The sequence below is a fragment of the Macaca mulatta genome, chromosome 8 (assembly GCF_049350105.2).
Source record: "Macaca mulatta isolate MMU2019108-1 chromosome 8, T2T-MMU8v2.0, whole genome shotgun sequence".
Taxonomy (NCBI): domain Eukaryota; kingdom Metazoa; phylum Chordata; class Mammalia; order Primates; family Cercopithecidae; genus Macaca; species Macaca mulatta.
In genome coordinates, this window is record NC_133413.1 from 151779944 (window position 1) to 151796036 (window position 16093).

At 58.4% G+C, this 16093-nt stretch overlaps 1 protein-coding gene and 1 non-coding gene across 2 annotated transcripts in view; one reads left to right on the top strand and one right to left on the bottom strand.

Annotated features, from left to right (window-relative positions):
- The window catches only part of MROH5 (maestro heat like repeat family member 5), a 71861-nt gene that overhangs the window by 1393 nt on the left and 54375 nt on the right, over positions 1-16093 (bottom strand). Inside the window, exons 20-27 of the mRNA XM_077942885.1 lie at positions 13703-13862; positions 12042-12223; positions 6412-6555; positions 5923-6037; positions 4999-5142; positions 1718-1894; positions 945-1100; positions 158-280 (exon numbers count right to left, since the gene is read on the bottom strand). Of these exons, the coding sequence (XP_077799011.1) occupies positions 158-280; positions 945-1100; positions 1718-1894; positions 4999-5142; positions 5923-6037; positions 6412-6555; positions 12042-12223; positions 13703-13862 (1201 nt within the window). The remainder of the gene's footprint in view (positions 1-157; positions 281-944; positions 1101-1717; positions 1895-4998; positions 5143-5922; positions 6038-6411; positions 6556-12041; positions 12224-13702; positions 13863-16093) is intronic.
- On the top strand, positions 11602-11676 carry LOC114680512 (small nucleolar RNA SNORD5). The gene has a single exon (XR_003732729.1). It is a non-coding gene; the product is annotated as a small nucleolar RNA SNORD5 (small nucleolar RNA).

Below are 16093 nucleotides of genomic sequence, written 5' to 3' on the forward strand. Positions count from 1 at the left end.
GGCCCTGGGGACACCAGGGTCTTCCAGCCCCAGCTTGCCTTGCCCAGCCCCTGGAGCTGCCATAGCAGCTGTGTGTGAGACGGGAGTGAATGGGGAGCCGCAAGCCTGGTCCCCACTCCTTGGCCCTGTTCCTCCCCACCGATCCCAGGCCCCTCACCAGGCAGGTCCAGAGGAAGTGGCGGGCGCTGAGGCCCCTCTCCCAGGCCAGCGTGCAGAAGAGGGTGTGCCGCAGCCGCCAGCGGAGAAGCACAGCACAGCGGTAGAAGGTGAACTTGGCCTGCTGCGGGGACAGGCGTGGAGGGTCACCCACCGTGTCTGAGCCCTTTCCCCTAGAGACCACAGGCCTCCGTGGGCACTGGAGGCAGCCTGCTGTGGGGGTGTTCCCTGGCTCTGTCCTGCTTGTGCCCCTTGGCAAGCCTCCGGGACCCTGGCAACAGCACCTGGCCCCCCGGAGCCCAGGCTGGCCTGCCTGCCGCCCTGCCCCCGCCTCTGCCCCTTCCACGGTTGCTGCGTATCTTTTTCCCCATGGCAGGGAGACCTGCAAGGCCAAGTTGTGACTTCATGGGCTGTGCACAGGGCGTGTGCTGGCACAGCAGGCAGGGTGCAGTCCATATTCCCACAAGCTCTGTGAACTGCTGCAACCCCCGCCCCGTGACAGGCACTGGGGGCACAGCAGTGAGCAGAAAAGACCGGGTCGTGCCGTATTGACGGCAAGCCTCGCTGGCATGCGTGTGCGCATCGGGGAGCAGGCAGGCCAATTGTGGCCAGAGAAACCAGTGCAGGTGGCCAGACCCTCTGCCCACCACTTGCTGCCCCGTGGGAGCTCCCCCAACTCCCAGACAGCCCTGCTGCCGTCCATCTGCCCGGTCCCCTGGCCGCCTGTGGGCCCCAGCCCTGGCCAAGGTGAAGGCCTACCACCTGCCTTTCCTGGGGTGGGCACTGACCGTGGTGACAGCTGGGCATTGATCCTTCAGGTGGAGGAGCAGGGGCACCATGCTCTGGTGCACCTGGGTCCGCAGGCCACTCAGCTCCCTGTCTGCCGTGGCTGCCACCAGGTCCCCGAACAGTGCCATGGCTGCTGCCCGAATCCTGTCCCGCTCCTGCAAGGAGGAGGCTCAGAGGCATGGCCAGACCTGTCTAGGGGCCCCAGCTTTTGTCCAAGTTGGGATCCCACACCTCATTGTAGGGGTGTAACTCAGTTCCTTCTGCAGGATTCCTTCACCCAGGCTCTTGGCTCCTGGGGAAGGGCTGGGGCTCCCCGCTCACACAGGGCTCTCTGGCGTCCCTGAGAACGTAAGAATCACATCTCCCTTCTACTCACAACTGCATCCTGGCAGCCCAGGCCTCATGAATGCATTTGAGGGGCGCCTGTCCCCCTGATTTCCCAGTGAAGGAAAAATAGCCACACTAACCGTGCTGACATGTCAGAAAGTTACATCTGGGTAAGCCTGTTGTGGGGCCGGAGACCAGTGCACTTGGAGACTGAACGTGAGAACTAGTTCAGCCCTGTGGTGAAGGGGCAAGCGCCAGGGACCCACCCAGCCCACCTGCACAGTGCCCACCTCAACTGAGGGCCACAAGCGGGCAGCTCCCCTGGGCCTGGGCCTCCCTGCCTGCAGCTTGGGGTCCCCCCTTTGGCAGAGGAAGGGAGCTGGGTTGGGAGGAGGGTCCTGAAGGGCGTGAGCAGGAGGTAGCCCCGCCCTGCCCCAGTGCTCACGTCATTAAAGAAGGAGCGGGCACTGATGGCAACACTGAGGCTCTGGCTCCCTGCGCCCTGCGCGCCCAGTCGGTGTAGCATGTCTGACACGGTGTCCATGATGCACACGATCACCTGCTCGCTGCTCTGGAAGAAGCCGTCGAGGAAGGGCCGCAGCTGTCCCCGGAGCAGGCTTCCCTGGGGGTGGTGGCGGCTGGTGGGCAGAGAGCACCAGGACCCGCTGGCCCCATGCCCCATCTCACCCTCCCAGTTGCTCCCCTCACCCCATCTGCACTGCAGGCCGGGGGGTGGTGATTCAGAGCTGTGGGTTCCGGCCTGGCCCTGCCCGCCACGGGGAGCTGTGCCCCTACCTGGGCTTTGTCCACCAGGAGCTGTGTGGCCTGGACAGGGTGGCCTCTTTTCTGAGACAGGGTCTCACTCTGTCACCCAGGCTGGAGTACAGTGGTGTGGTCATAGCTTACTGCAGCCTTGACCTCCCAGGCTCAAGCAATCCTACATAGCGTCCTGAGTATCTGGGACTACAGGTGCGTGCCACCTGACTTTTTGTTTTTGCTTTTGTTTTTGGTAGAGATGGGGTCTCACTATGTTGCCTAGGCTGGTCTCAAACTCCTGGGGTTGAGCAATCCACCAGCCTTGGCCTCCTAAAGTGTTGGGATGACAGGTGTGAGCCAACACATTCGACTTGTCTTTTTTTTTTTTTTTTTTTTTTTGAGACAGAGTCTCGCTCTGTCGCCCAGGCTGGAGTGCAGTGGCGTCTTTTTTTTTTTTTTAATTAATTTTCAGCCAGTTCTGTCTGCTCCACTTGACCGTGTGTTTGCAGTGAGCTCCTGAGTTACCGGGATGAATGGTCAGAAAGCAGTGTGCCCACCAATGGATGTTTCCTGCCATTGGGCCCCTTAGCAGTGACTTGTGTGCAAACCAGGGTGATTTTTACAACTTTTAAACAAGTTTATAGCAACTTTGTTGGCTTTCAAAGCTGTTTGCTTTGAAAATATTAAATTCATTTTCAGCAAGTGAGTCATTCAACAGACACACTTTGTGAACATCTGTGTGTGCAGCCTGTGCTTGAAGACCAGGGTTCTGGCCAGGACAGAACAGTACAACAGAATGAAATTGTAATGGAAATGGCGAGAAGAGAAAATAAAAATGCATAGCTTGGCCTAGTTCCGCTCAGTGAGAGTGCAGTGGGGTGGCCTGCCCCAGCCACACCTGGTTCAGCCTGCACGTCTCCAAGCCGGCAGGCCTCTTTGGCTGGCAGTGCTCTCAGGACCTGTCTCCTCTGGCCTGCTGTGGCTGCTCACCCACATCCCACCTGATGCCAGGTGGGGAACCACTCCCTCTTCTCTGGACCTGGTCCTCCTGATCTAGCAGGGCCCTTCTTTGCCTTTCTGTATTGCCTGTATTCAGTGCAGGGTACAGGGGAGGCACATGGAAACTTCCCACTGATCATCTCTCTGCCTGGGAGAACATTTGGTGCAGATATAACCAAACACTGAATGAATGAATGAATGAATGAGGGAGCAAACATGTAAATAACTGAGTGAATGAGTAGACATATAAAGAATGAACAAAATAAATATTGCAAGAATGACTCATAGATGAAGGACCCGAAGAACAAGTGGGTGGGTGGAGGGATATGTGGGTGGATGGGGGGATGAATGGATGGATGAATGGAGGGATGGATGAATGGGTAGATGGATGGAGGCATGGATAGAGAGATGAATGGGTGGGTCGATGGTTGGATGGATGGAGGGATGACTGGAGAAATGAATGGATGGGTGGATGGATGGAGGCATAGGTGGAGGGATGAATGGGTGAGTGGATGGATAGGTAGGTGAATAGTTGGATGGTGGTTGGATGGATGGTGGCATGGGTGGAGAGAGGAATGGATGGGTAGGTGAATAGCTGGATGAATGTGTGGGTGGATGGTTGGATGGATGGATGAGTGGAGGGATGAATGGGTAGGTGGATGGGTGGGTGGATGGATGGATGGGAAGATGATTGGGTGGGTGGATGGATGGAGGCGTGGATGGAGAGATGAATAGATGGGTAGGTGAATAGCTGGATGAATGGGTGGGTGGGTGGATGGATGAAGGATGGAGGGATGAACAGATCAATGAGGAAGTGCTATCTAGTCTCCATCTTCCATTAAGCACCTACGATGCATCATGCACAATGCAAAGGGCTTTGCCAACTGTGACCCTAATGGAGGTCAGTCTTCTTAACCATGTGGGGACCTGTGATTGGAGGAGAGTCAGAGTGAACTAGTCTGCTAGGCAAATGACTTTGGGATCTCTTTGGAAACGGCCCCTTCTGCTGCCTTCCCATGATCACACTTTTCTCCCACAAGCCCTGAAAATATTTATGTTCATAACATCCTTCTCCAGCAACAACAGAAATAGGGGCTGGGCATGTCACCTTCCCTCTGGGGTCCTAATGCAGCCCTGGGGTGGATGAGGGGAGGCTAAGGCTCCACACTTCCTGATCAGGTGAGAAAATCTCCGCCTTGAACTCAGCGTTTTCATGGTGCAGAGTCAGCCAGGTAGGAAGTTTGCTGCTGCTGCTGCTGCCAGCCAGTGCCTCTAGGGCTGACCACGTGCCAGGGACTGGTCTCCGCATGGCACTCATGACCTGCCTACCACAAGAGGCAGGCACTATTACTGCTCCCATTTTACAGATGTGGTCACTGAGGCCTGGAGAGCTGACAAAGCCTGCCAGCTAGAAGGTGCTGGAGCGGGGATAGGTCCAGGGCCTGGACTCTTAACCACTGCATGGTGCCCTGGTGCCGTGGGGTCTGTAGCTGGGGTAAGGCCAGATCCCCCAAAGGTGGCATTGCAGGCCTTCCCTCCCACAGCTGTCCATGATGGGATATGGGTTATTATGGTGAAGAGGTAGAATTGGCTGGGACTGGAGAAGTCAGCAATGGGTTGGAGAGGCCCATTCATCAAGATTCTCAGAGGGCGTTCTCCTCTCTCGGTGAGCCCTGGGATGCCACCTGGCGGGCTTCACGGTGGCCACCTGGAGGCCTGCAACAAGGCCCCTCTCTCTTTCAGGTGTGGAGGAGACTGTCCCCGGGGAATAGATACTTTGACCCCTCCCACAACCTGCCCCATTCTACATATGAGGAAACAGGCCCAGAGAGGTGGAGTCAGCTGTCCCAAGCCACACCACCCAAAGTGACAGAGCTGGGATTCCAACCCTGTGGCCCTTGCCTACACCCGGTGCACTGGCCGTTCCGTGGGGTCGGATGTGCGCCAGCAGCCGTGTCCGACAGCCCTTACCTTATCTGGGTGGAAGAGGATGTTGCTTAGGCCCTGCAGACTCAACACACGGACCTCGGGGCTGGGGTCCCGGAGGCCTTGTGTCAGCACGGTCAAGGCGGCTTGTTTGGGAAGCACCTCCAGCAGGGCAGGGCTGTAGAGGAACTGGGGTGGCCCCCGGAGGGCAGGCAGGTCACTCTTTTTTGAGGCGCCTGCGTCTGTTGAGGGGTGGGGCTTTAGGTCCGGGTCCAGTGGGAGTTTCAGGGAGGGAGGTTGACCAGTGCCCTCTGGGTATCTTGGTTAACAAGTATTTGAAACCTACCAGGTTCAACCCCTCAATGCACAGCTGGGGAAACTGAGCCCCAGAAGGGAAAGGGCCTTGCCTAAGGCTACACAGCGAGGTAAGGCCTCACTTGTTATCAAGAGCCGGGCTTGTGGGGCACCTGGGGATAGAGCTCCCATGGAGGGCGACCCAGGCAGCTGGTGGGTGGGAGCTGGCATGAGGCTTGCGCTTGGGTTCCCCTACTAGTGTCAGTTATGGAAACAGCGCCCTCCTCGCCCCAGTCCCACCCCTGCCTGAGCTCACAGCTGCAAAGTGTGCCACGCCCAGCGGCATCTGCTTCTACCCATTCCCCTTTGGCTTCACCCTGAGTCCCACAGGCAGGACAGGGCTGATGTTGGAGCCTGGACCTACCTGAGTCTGCTCCCAGTGCCCCTTCAGCTCTGCAGGGATTGTGCCAGGGAGGGCCGAGTGGGGAGACAGGTCCCCAAAAGCTGCGGCCCCCCTCCAAGGGCTGGGAGTGGGAAGGCAGGGGTACGAGGGGGTCTGTCTGGGTAGCCTCCCTGCTCAGGGTGAGCTCTGGCAGGGGTTTTGCTGGGGTGTGAAGGAGGCTGGAGAAGGAGGCTCAGGCATCTGAGGTGCTCCCTGCCGGCCTGCACCCCTACCTCGGTGAGGATGAGGATGGCCACCTTCCTCTCACGCTCCTCTGGGCTCTGCAGGCTGGGCAGCAGCTGGCGCAGCACCGCTCTGATCTGCCTGCAGTGATTCTGCACCATGGCCCTGCGGGGGTGGGCCTGGGCTGGTGGTCACTGCCCAGAGCCCACCCTCCTGCCCCCACCCATCTCATCAGGGCCGGCGTCCCGGAGCGCCCCGACGTGGCGGGCACGTTCCCACTCCCTTTACACTCACTGGCTGCCCACTGTGTGCCAGGCTTGGGCTGGACATGTGGGAGACAGAGAAGCAGGCATAGCCCTTGTTCCCTAGGAGGTCACAGGCCAGGGTGAGGCCTGGGGGAAGATGCTGCATCAACGGGCTCTGAGTGTGTGCCTGTGACCGGGGGCAGGGGGCCGTGGCCTGTCGATGCAGTCCAGATAGCCCCCTGGATGGGCGTGGCCTGAAGCAGGCTGCCTTGACCTGCCCTGGCCCCACCGTACCTGGCAAGGAGGCCCACACCCTTCGGGTAGGTGTGGATGGTGGTGAAGAGCTCCCAGGATCCCTGCAGCTCCAGGTGGGCAAAGTCACGCCAGTGCCCCGTGGTGGACAGCAGGCTCTTCAGTGCCTCCAGTGACGTGCTGCAGCTGAGCAGAGGGGGCTCAGGGCTTGCCTCAGGCCACAAGCGGCCCCCTGGGCCACCCCCTGTCCTGGGAAGGGTGCCCAGCTGACCCAGATAGGAAGGCACATTCTGGTTCCTGTGCCTGGCATCACTGAGGCCTCCTGGGGCTGCTCTCTCCTGCCCTGTTTTACGTGGAAATGCTGGGGCCTAGGATTGGCGGAGCTGGGCCAGGCACGGGGAGGCAGCGTGTGCCCAGCCAGACCCTGGGCCTTGCTTGGGCAGAGATCGGGGGTGCCCTTCTAGGGAGGGGCACCCTGCTGAAGGGCACCTGCCCTTCAGCTCGAGGATGGCAGCATTTAAATATGGGCGAAGAGTACGGAGGGTAGCAGCGGGCAAGGGCGCGGGAGAGCCAGGGCGTGTGGCATAGTGGAGCCCAGAGAAGTGTCCATTCTCCACTCCCGAGATTCCTCTGCCCTCAGAGGACATGGAGAAATGCGGCAGCACTGGCCCTCACTTGTGAGTGACGGAAAAAGATGCCGTGCATGGCTTGTGGTGTCACCGTGTGCTTGGTACTTGCCAGGTACCATGGGCAGTGCCTCACCTGCCCAGCTGAGGTGGCCCTCTACTGTCACTGTCCATCAGCAGACGAGGGAGCAGTCCTGTCACACAGCCTGGCCAAGGGCACAGAGGTGGGGTCAAGCTGGGCCCTGGCTCCAAACCTGCCAGTGATGTCACTGTCACAGGATGTCACTGTCACTGAACGCAGTCCCTGGGGCACAGGTAGACAGCCCCAGAATGCCGGCCAGTGAAACATGAGATGGCCCTGGCTTGCTGGCCTGTCTCACTGTTCCAGCCACGCACCCCCACCCCTGCCCCCCGCGCTTGGTCAGTGTGAGTGCATCACCCTGGATGTGTGAGCATGCCTGGACGAGGCTGTCAGCTTGGACCAGGCACGTTTCTGAGCAGATTTGCAAAACCGAGTGTCAAATGATGAAATGCCATCCGTGAAAGTTCTGACAGTGCCAATCCAAATGCCAGCTGGCTTGTCCTCTTTCCCCGAGCTGTGTCATAAAAAGAGGCAGCATTTTCCAGGTCACTGGTCTCAGCCACAATGTGACAATCGTTTTCAGAAGAAGGGGACTTGGTAGGGGGAGTGGCATTTTGTTTGCTCTGGGAGGACTCCAGAAGCTTCTGGTCCTGTGACTTCTTGGGCACTGTGATGGCTTGTTCTTCGAGATTGCCTTGTCCCTGCAGTCCCCGCAGGGCTTCCAGAAAGATGGGCTGATTCAGCATTCTCGGGAGTCCACGCCCAACTCCCCTGCAGGTCCGTAGAACTCACCTCCAGCCCAGGACCCCACGCAATGCTCAGGGACATGTGTCTCCTGAAATCCATACATAGCCCCAAGACCGATGAAGGCGGAGCCCCTTGAGTCCCTGCCTGCCCGTGGACTCAAGGAACCACCCTCTGTTCCTGCTGGTCCCAATGTCACTGCCTGCCTTCAGCCTCTTTGGACACTTGGCATCCCAGTGATGCCTGCCCCATACTCGACCAACCCCCCTTTCCCCACTCTGGCCCCGGAGAGGGTAAAGGCGCTTGAGAAAGAGGAGGCGAAGCCCCTCTGCTCTCCACACTCCTCCGCAGCCTGAGGGTCCATGAGACCCCCTTCCCTCTCCCACTACCTCCTGCTCTTCTGGTTTTATTTTTATTTTTAATTGTGGTAAAATAACACGTCTCATAAAATTTATCATTTTAAGTGTACAGGTCAGTGGCATTGAGCACATTCATAATATTATGCAACCATCACCACCATCCATCTCCAGAACGTTCTCCTCTTCCCACACTGAAACTCTGTCCCCATTAAACATTAACTCCCCATTCTCCCTCCACCGAGTCCCTGGCACCCAGCATTCTACTTTCTGTCTCTTTAGATTTGGCTTCTCATGGACCTTAAGTAAGTGGACTCACACAGTATTTGACTGGCTTATTTCACTCAGCAGAATGTGCTCAAGGTTCATCCATGTCGTAGCATCAGAATTTCCTTCCTTTTCAAGGCTAAGTAGTATTCTGTTGTATGGATGGACCACGCTGCTTATTCTAATTCACCCATTGATGAACACTTGTGTTGCTTCTACCTTTTGGTTATCGTGAGTAACACTGCTGTGAGCAGGGTGTACAAATATCTGTCCCAGGTGCCTGCTTTCCTTTCTTTTGGGTGTACACCCATTAGTGGAATTCCTGGGCCATATGGAAATTCTATATTTAATTTTTTGAGGAACTTCCATATTCTATTCCAAAGCAGCCGCACCGTTTTACATTCCCACCAACAGTGCACAAGGCTTCCGATTTCCATCCTCGCCAACACTCATTTTCTGATTTCTTTTGGACAGTAACCAACCTAATGGGTGTGAAGTTCCTCTTCTTCTTTTGATCACAAGCCTTTGGCCCCAAATCCCCGGGGGACAGAGGGAAAGATGAGGATGAGCTGAGGCTGAGAATGATGAGTGTCTTTGAAATGAAGAGAAACGATGTAGCCCGTTCGAATTAAACAGAGTTGGCCCACATGGATGACATGTGAGAACAATGAGAATTCCTTTGTGGGACAGGGTGGAGACTGGCTGGAGGAGGACCCAGCTGAGAACTGACTGACGCAGGAAATGTCTCTAAGGAAAAGGCTTTGTTAGTGGAGGAGCAGGGGAGAGGGAGGCCCCTCTGGCAGGCCTGGCAGCACCTGTTGCAGTCCTGCCTGGGGAAGGGTGCCCTGCTCGACCCCACTCGATGGTTGCTGGTCTCAGAGGCCTGCCCATCTAAGCAGGACATGAGAACTTCAGAGGCCCAGGGCTAGCCCAATCAGGCCTCAAGACTCGCCTGCTGCCCCACGGTGTCCTGTGCCACCCCCGCCGTGTTGGGCATGCAGAGACAGTGGCTAGTCAGCACTGCCCATCCAGATGTCCTTCTGGGCCCCTGTCCCCACCTTGACAGTGCCACGGCAGCCTGACAGGGACTTCAGACGCTGGGCCACCGGGATACACCTGGGTGACCCTGTGCTCTCATGCCTCCCTTCCTCCCTGGCTCCATGGTGGCGCTGGGTGGCGTGGCTGCTGGTTTGGCAAGTGGAGCCTGGGCCCCTTCACGGTAGTTGAAGAGACCTGGGCCCATCCCGCTCTCTGGAGGGCGTGGGAGCCAGGCCTGGCCAATCAGAGCCGCACAGGCCCCTGTGGCCAAGGTGATTGGTTCAGGAGTGGGCATGTGAACCAAGCTAGGCCAATCAGAGCCCAGGACTGTGTCCATGGTGAGAGTATTTCCTCTTGGGGCTGCGGGGGCTGCCGGGGCCACCTCCAGGGCTCCAGGAGAACCCGCCCGGAGAGGGGCCAGGATGGGGGGCAGAGCGGCCTGAGCAGAAACCATCCGTGGCCCTGTGGGAGGCAGACGTCCCTGCTGTATGGGGAGCTTGAGAGAGAGAGAGACGTCCTTGCTGGTGGGGGAACCCGCGAGAGGCAGACAGCTCTCTCAGCTGTGTGAGGAGCCCCCAGTGAGACAGACATCCCTGCTGTGTGGGGAGCCCAAGAGAGACAGACAGACAGACGTCCTAGCTGTATGAAGAGCCCGAGAGAGAGAGACGTCCTTGATGGTGGAGGAACCGGTGAGAGACAGACGTCTCAGCCGCATGGGGAGCCCCCAGTGAGACAGACAGACGTCCTTGCTGTATGGGGAGCCCCCAGTGAGACAGACAGACGTCCTTGCTGTATGGGGAGCCCCCAGTGAGACAGACAGACGTCCTTGCTGTATGGGGAGCCCCCAGTGAGACAGACAGACGTCCTTGCTGTATGGGGAGCCCCCAGTGAGACAGACAGACGTCCTTGCTGTATGGGAGCCCGCGAGAGACAGACAGATGTCTCTGGCTCTTCGGGACCTTCCAGTCTATGGGTGCGGGCAGGAAAGCAGGTCAAAGGTGCAGATCGCAGATGGTAGCTGACGGCGGTGCTGCGGAGGGAATCAAGCGGCAGAGGGTGGGAGGCGCCGAAGGGGCTGCTATTTTAGAGGGTAGTGGGGGAGGCCTCAGCGAGGTACGGGTGAGCAGAGCCTGCAGAGGCAGAATGGCTGCGGGAAGAACATTCCAGCAGCGGGAGGAGCAGACGGGGTGAGGCTTTCTCCCAACCCTCCCACGTACCAGGAGGAGAACGTTTTATTAGCTTATTAGGAAAGATTCATGCATTTTGCATGGTTGAACTGAATAAAAACGGAACTTCATGCACATTCGAATTTAGAGGCAAGATGAGAAGAAGTGGCATTTTTTTTTTTTTAAGTGACTTGCCTTGGGGAGAGCTGTTAAAACTGACAAATTGCGTGACGCACATCATAATACAAACAAATGAAAAGAGTCGGCCCCAGCGGTTTTTAAAGACTTGCTTATTGGATTTTTGGAAATATGACCCGGTGCAGAGGGAAGATGAAGGCAGGCAGCCCTACTGAGGCCAGAATACGGCGGGTGGGGGAGCGGGCAGCTGGCCATGATGTCAGTCTGAGCATGTGCTGAGGGCCAGTGAGATGCCCAGGAGAGCCTGGAAAGGCATCTGCCCCCATGGGTGAGCCCAGGTCGCCTCTGCGTGGACATACTGTGTGGCCTAGGGGAAGCCTCTGACCCTCTCTGAGCCTCAGTTGCCTCATCTGTAGAGCAGGGACAATGAAATTCATCTCGAGTCCTCGCAGGAAGCCCGTTGGGGTAAGATGTGGCTCACTGCATGGGTGCTCTTGGTAACTGCTGTCCCCTTGGGGTCCCTGTATGGCAGCGACACTAAGTATCTCTACTGCCAAGCACCCTCAGGTGATGGGTAAGTGGGCCGAACAAAGTACCGCAACCCCTGTGGCCCTGGCCGTGGATGGAGCTTTGGGTTCATGACTGTTGTGGATTGAATTGTGTCCCCCCCGAAAAGAAAGCTATTGAAGTCAACCAACGGTACCTGTGACTGTGACCTTACTTGGAAAGAAGGTCTTTGCAGATGTTATCAAGTTGAGGTCGTTAGGGTGGGGCCCTAACCCAATGATTGGTGTCCTTATAAGAAGGGAAAATTTATTCAGATGCTAAATTTAACTGTTCAACTGCTGAACCACTCGACAGACATGAACTAAAGCTTAATTCTGACAGAGCTGGGAAAAAAAAAAAAAAGAAGGAGAAATTTAAACACCAGCACACAAGGGAGAATGTCAGGTGACCACAGGGGTAGAGATGAGCGTGGTGCAGCCTCAGGCCCAGGAGCACCCGGTGTGGCCACAAGACACTGGGAACCAGAAGCAGTGAGGAAGGCCCCCCCAAGTTTCAGGGGAGCACACCCTGGTGACACCTTGGTTTTACACTTCTGGCCTCCAGTACTGGGAGATGTTGCTTTGAGTCCCTGGGGTGTGCATCTTTGTCACTGTGCCCTGTGAGGCTAACACAGTCTTTGCTCTCGGATGCCTGCGGAACCCTGTGTGTGTCTGGCCAGGCCAGGAGGCCTGGGAGGCTTTAGTCTTACCTTTGGGGGCTGGGTGCAGCCACCTCCTGGGCCTGCTGCTTGGGCTGGGGCTCCCAGGGTAGGTTCAGCTCCAAGACATAGTGCATCTGGGTGAGGAGGGCCAGGAAGAGCTTGGGGTAGGCCTCCTGCACGGCCTGCTTGAACTCCCGGGCGAACTGCAGCTCATGCAGCATGTTCATGGCCTGTCGGGGGCAGGCATGGAGTGAGGCTCCTAGGCCCTGGGTCCCGGGACCAGGGGTTCTGACCTACTGTCCCACAAAAGCCACATCCTAGCATGCTCGTCCTTCCCCGCTCCAAGCTCTCCAGGACCAAGTCTGAGTGTCCACATGCCGTCCCTCCCTATGGGACCTGACCCCTGTGCCTCTGCAGCCTCAGCCTGGCCCTCTCTGGCACCCTCTGGACCCACTGCTTGGGTCTTGCTGCTGCTGGATGGCCTAGTGGTCCCCAGCCTCCCCCAGCCGTCCACCTGGATGCTGTCCACCCTACAACCCTGCAGACCTCCACCTCGACCCAGGGGCTCCCCCAGACTGCACACTGGATGCCACCATCTGCCCTCTGCACTTTGCCCCTGTCTGAGGGGTGGCCCGCTGGCATCTGGGCCCTCTGCTCTGTTGCCTTGAAGGCAAGGTCCTATTCCCACGATACCCTCAGCTCTGTGGCTGGCACACAGCAGGGCCTGATGCCTGGGAGTTGGGGAACCCATGGCCCTGGAAGGCAGAGTCAGCTGATAGCAGCCCCCAGCCCCAAAGGCCCTGCAGTGCCTGCCAGGGCACTCAGTCCAGAATGTTCTCAGGGTAGGGCCAGCACTGAGGAGTGACAACTGGGAGAGGGCAGGAACTGGCGGCGTGGTGGGGTACAGGGAAGGCTCCCCTGCTGCCCCTGGGTGGGTCTCACCCGTGTTGCTGTGGGGTCTCCTGGTAGGAGGCAGCATCAGCCCAGGGCCGACCAGGGCGGGAGTGTTGGGGATGGCCAGCTGACAAATCCCTGGGCCGAGGGGCTGCTCTCCCACCGGCCACCATTGTTAAGCCCTCATCACACGCCTGCTGCAGGCAGTAGCTTGTCTGGCGGGCTCTGGGTGGCAGGGGAGCTGCTGTGAGTTCTGGGCCACTGCTGGGGGGCCTTTGGGACAGGGACTCAGCCTAGAAAGCTCTAAACAGGAACACAGCTGTGGCCTCATCAGGGACCAGGTAAGGGGGACAGGTGTGGCCATGAGCTCATGGCTCCTGGGAGTGTAGAAGCAGTGCTGGGCTTATGAGGAAAACTGGGGGCTTCCTACAGGGGGGTGGTGGCTGCAGAGGGCAGCCTCTAAGATTCCTCTAGAATCTATGACCCCCCAGAACCCAAGCATGGGGAGGGCTCTCAAGTCTGTCCACACCCTTCTCCTCTACCTGAAGCCCCTCTGAGGCCTCCCCACAGTGACTGAGTGAGTCCCCTTGCCAGCCCGGGGGATGGACACGACTGTCCTGATTCACAGACAGCAGCCCACAGCCCTTGGCCAGGAGGTGGGAGCTGGGCCTGTGTGGTCAGCCCTGGGCAGCTTTCCTCCAGGCTGGGGCTGGAATGGGTGTCTGCAGCCTGGATATGGGGTGCCCCCCTACAGCCTGGCACAGAGAGTGCTTGAGGTGCTACCAGTATCTGACAAGGCGGTGGCAGAGACTCACAGCCAGCGAACGCAGGTAGGTCTTCTCCTTGGGGCAGGGGCTGCTGTCACTGGCACTGGTGGGCAGAGGCCGCTCCTGCAGCCAGGCCAGCAGCATGGTCAACACCAGGTTGCTCGTGGGCTGCTCGGCCCCCAGGGCCCTCCACAGCTGGAAGGTGTGGCTGTGGGCAGAGAGGGCATGTGAGGGCAGTGCTGCCACCCAGGCCTGGCTGGGCTCAGCCACATGAGCAGGCCACCATCGCCAGGGCCTGGGTGCCTGGAACAGCAAACCTAGACTGGGTCCTGAGCCGGACCCTAGTGGGATGGGGCTCAGGGCAGATACGAGCATTGCAGGTCAGTGTGAGAGGGGCCCAAGGCAGGGGCTGGACAGGGGGTCCCTGGTCCCTGCCTGGGGTCTCACATCAGCTTCCTCCTGGGTCTTTCCACTTTTAGGGTCTCTCCGCTAGCTCCTCACTCATGCTGGAGGTTTCCTAATGTGCCCTGTCTCCCAACTGCTTGTCATCTTCCTGGGCTCCCAGGTCCTGCAGACCAGAGCCCCAGCTGGCAGTCAAAGCCACGGCCTCCAAGCCCTCTGCTCTCTGACCTCCAGCCCCTGCCTGTCCTTCCCTTCCTCTCCTTCCCTTCCTCTGGGCCCCCACACATGCATTCCTGCTGTTTGGAGCACTCCTTGTCCCTGACTAGTTCCCCCTCAGCCCTTAGGGCTCATCACAAAGTCACTTCCCTCTGGAAGCCTTCCCTGACCACTCCCTCCCAGTCTGGGTTTGCTGGGGCCCAGCTCCTCAGGCCCAACTTGCTTCAAGTGACAGGCCATCACTAGCATGAGCACGGTGCTTTATAGTTTGTAGAGTGCCCATTTTGCAGATGGGGCCACTAAGGACTGGAGAGAGGAGACCTGCCCTGATCAAGGCCCTGTCTTGGAACTGGGGAGCCTGGAGGCCAGGGCTGTCCAGTCCTGTGACCTTTCCATGGATCCATGGGGCATGGCTCAGTGAGGCCTGGAGGGAAGGAAGGCACAGCTGGGCTGCCCTGAGATGCTGGTGACCACAGTGGTCCTGTTTACTACCCTAAATGGTCTTTGGGTCTGAGTGTTGGGTAGAAGGGGTTTGAGGGGCAGAAGGGCCCCTGGCATGAGGAGGCTGGGGCTGGGAGGACCACAGGAGGGTGGCTCCATGTGTTCCCACCTCTGCTTTAAGACAGATTCAAGGGTGGCTGCCCTGAAAACCCTGGGGAAGCCACTCCAGGACCATCTAACCCTTGGCTGGGTGGGCACCGCAGCTCGGAGGACTCCAGGAGTGTCCACTCAGCTGGAAAGAGCTGGGCCTTTGGAGTCAGAAGGGTCTGGGCTCAGACCTCCACTCTGCCCGTGCTGGCTGTGTGACCTTGGGGAAGTCACTTAACTCCTCTGAGCCTTGGATTCCTGACCACAGAGTAGTGGGCAATGCCTGCCTCCAGAGGCTTAAGCAGGAGGATTCTCCCCTGAGCAAGCGTGTGTGCCCAGAGGGCGGGTGTTTCTATTCTGCTGCCCGCGGGCCTGCCCCTCAGTCAGCAGGTGTGAGCCGAGCGCTATCACGTGCAGTGTCCCAGGGGACCAAGCAGTGGTGGAATCGGCAGGAGTCCCCGACCTCCTGTGCATGACAGCCTCGTGGGGACACAGCAGGAAGCGCGGTGTGCTGTATGCTCAATGCTGCTCGAGAGACAAAAGCAGTGTGGGGGGCAGGGGGAGAGTCTGGGGGCCTTTGGTTTCAGACAGGGCAGTCAGGGACGCATCCCCTGAGAAGGGGACACTTGAGCAAAGCCCTGAGGATATCGGGAGGGAGCCAGGCAGCGATGTGGGGGAGAGAAGCTTCCAGACAGCCCTGAGACAGCTTGATTCCTGGTGTGTTCAGGGGACGTAAAGGAAGGCCAGTGTCATTGCGGTGGAGTGGGGAGGGGAGAGGAGGAGAGGGAGACAGTGATATCATCGGGGCCACAGCACAACCTTGATGGCTGCTGTGGAGGCTTTGGCATTGGCTTTGAATGAGATGGGACCACTGGAGGATTTTACGCAGAGACGTGGCACAGGCCTACGTGTGTTCTTCAAGTACAGTGGGGGACGACTGGAAGTAGGCAAGTCACTGGAGGTGAGAGCCGGTGGTGTCTTGGACTACGGTAGTGGCAGCGGGGGCAACACACAGGCAGAGGTGGAGCTGGCAGGGTTTCCTAGGGGATGGGATGTGGGTGTAGAGAAGAGTCGGACGGCACCAAGAATTCCAGCCTGAGATGCTGGGAGTAGAGTCACCGGGTGTGACATGGGGAAGCCTGCAGGAGGGGCAGGTTGGGAGAGGCCAGGGGTGTGGCCTGGTTGGGTCAGTGGGAGATGCCTGTGTGACATCCAAGGGCTGCTGTCAGGGGG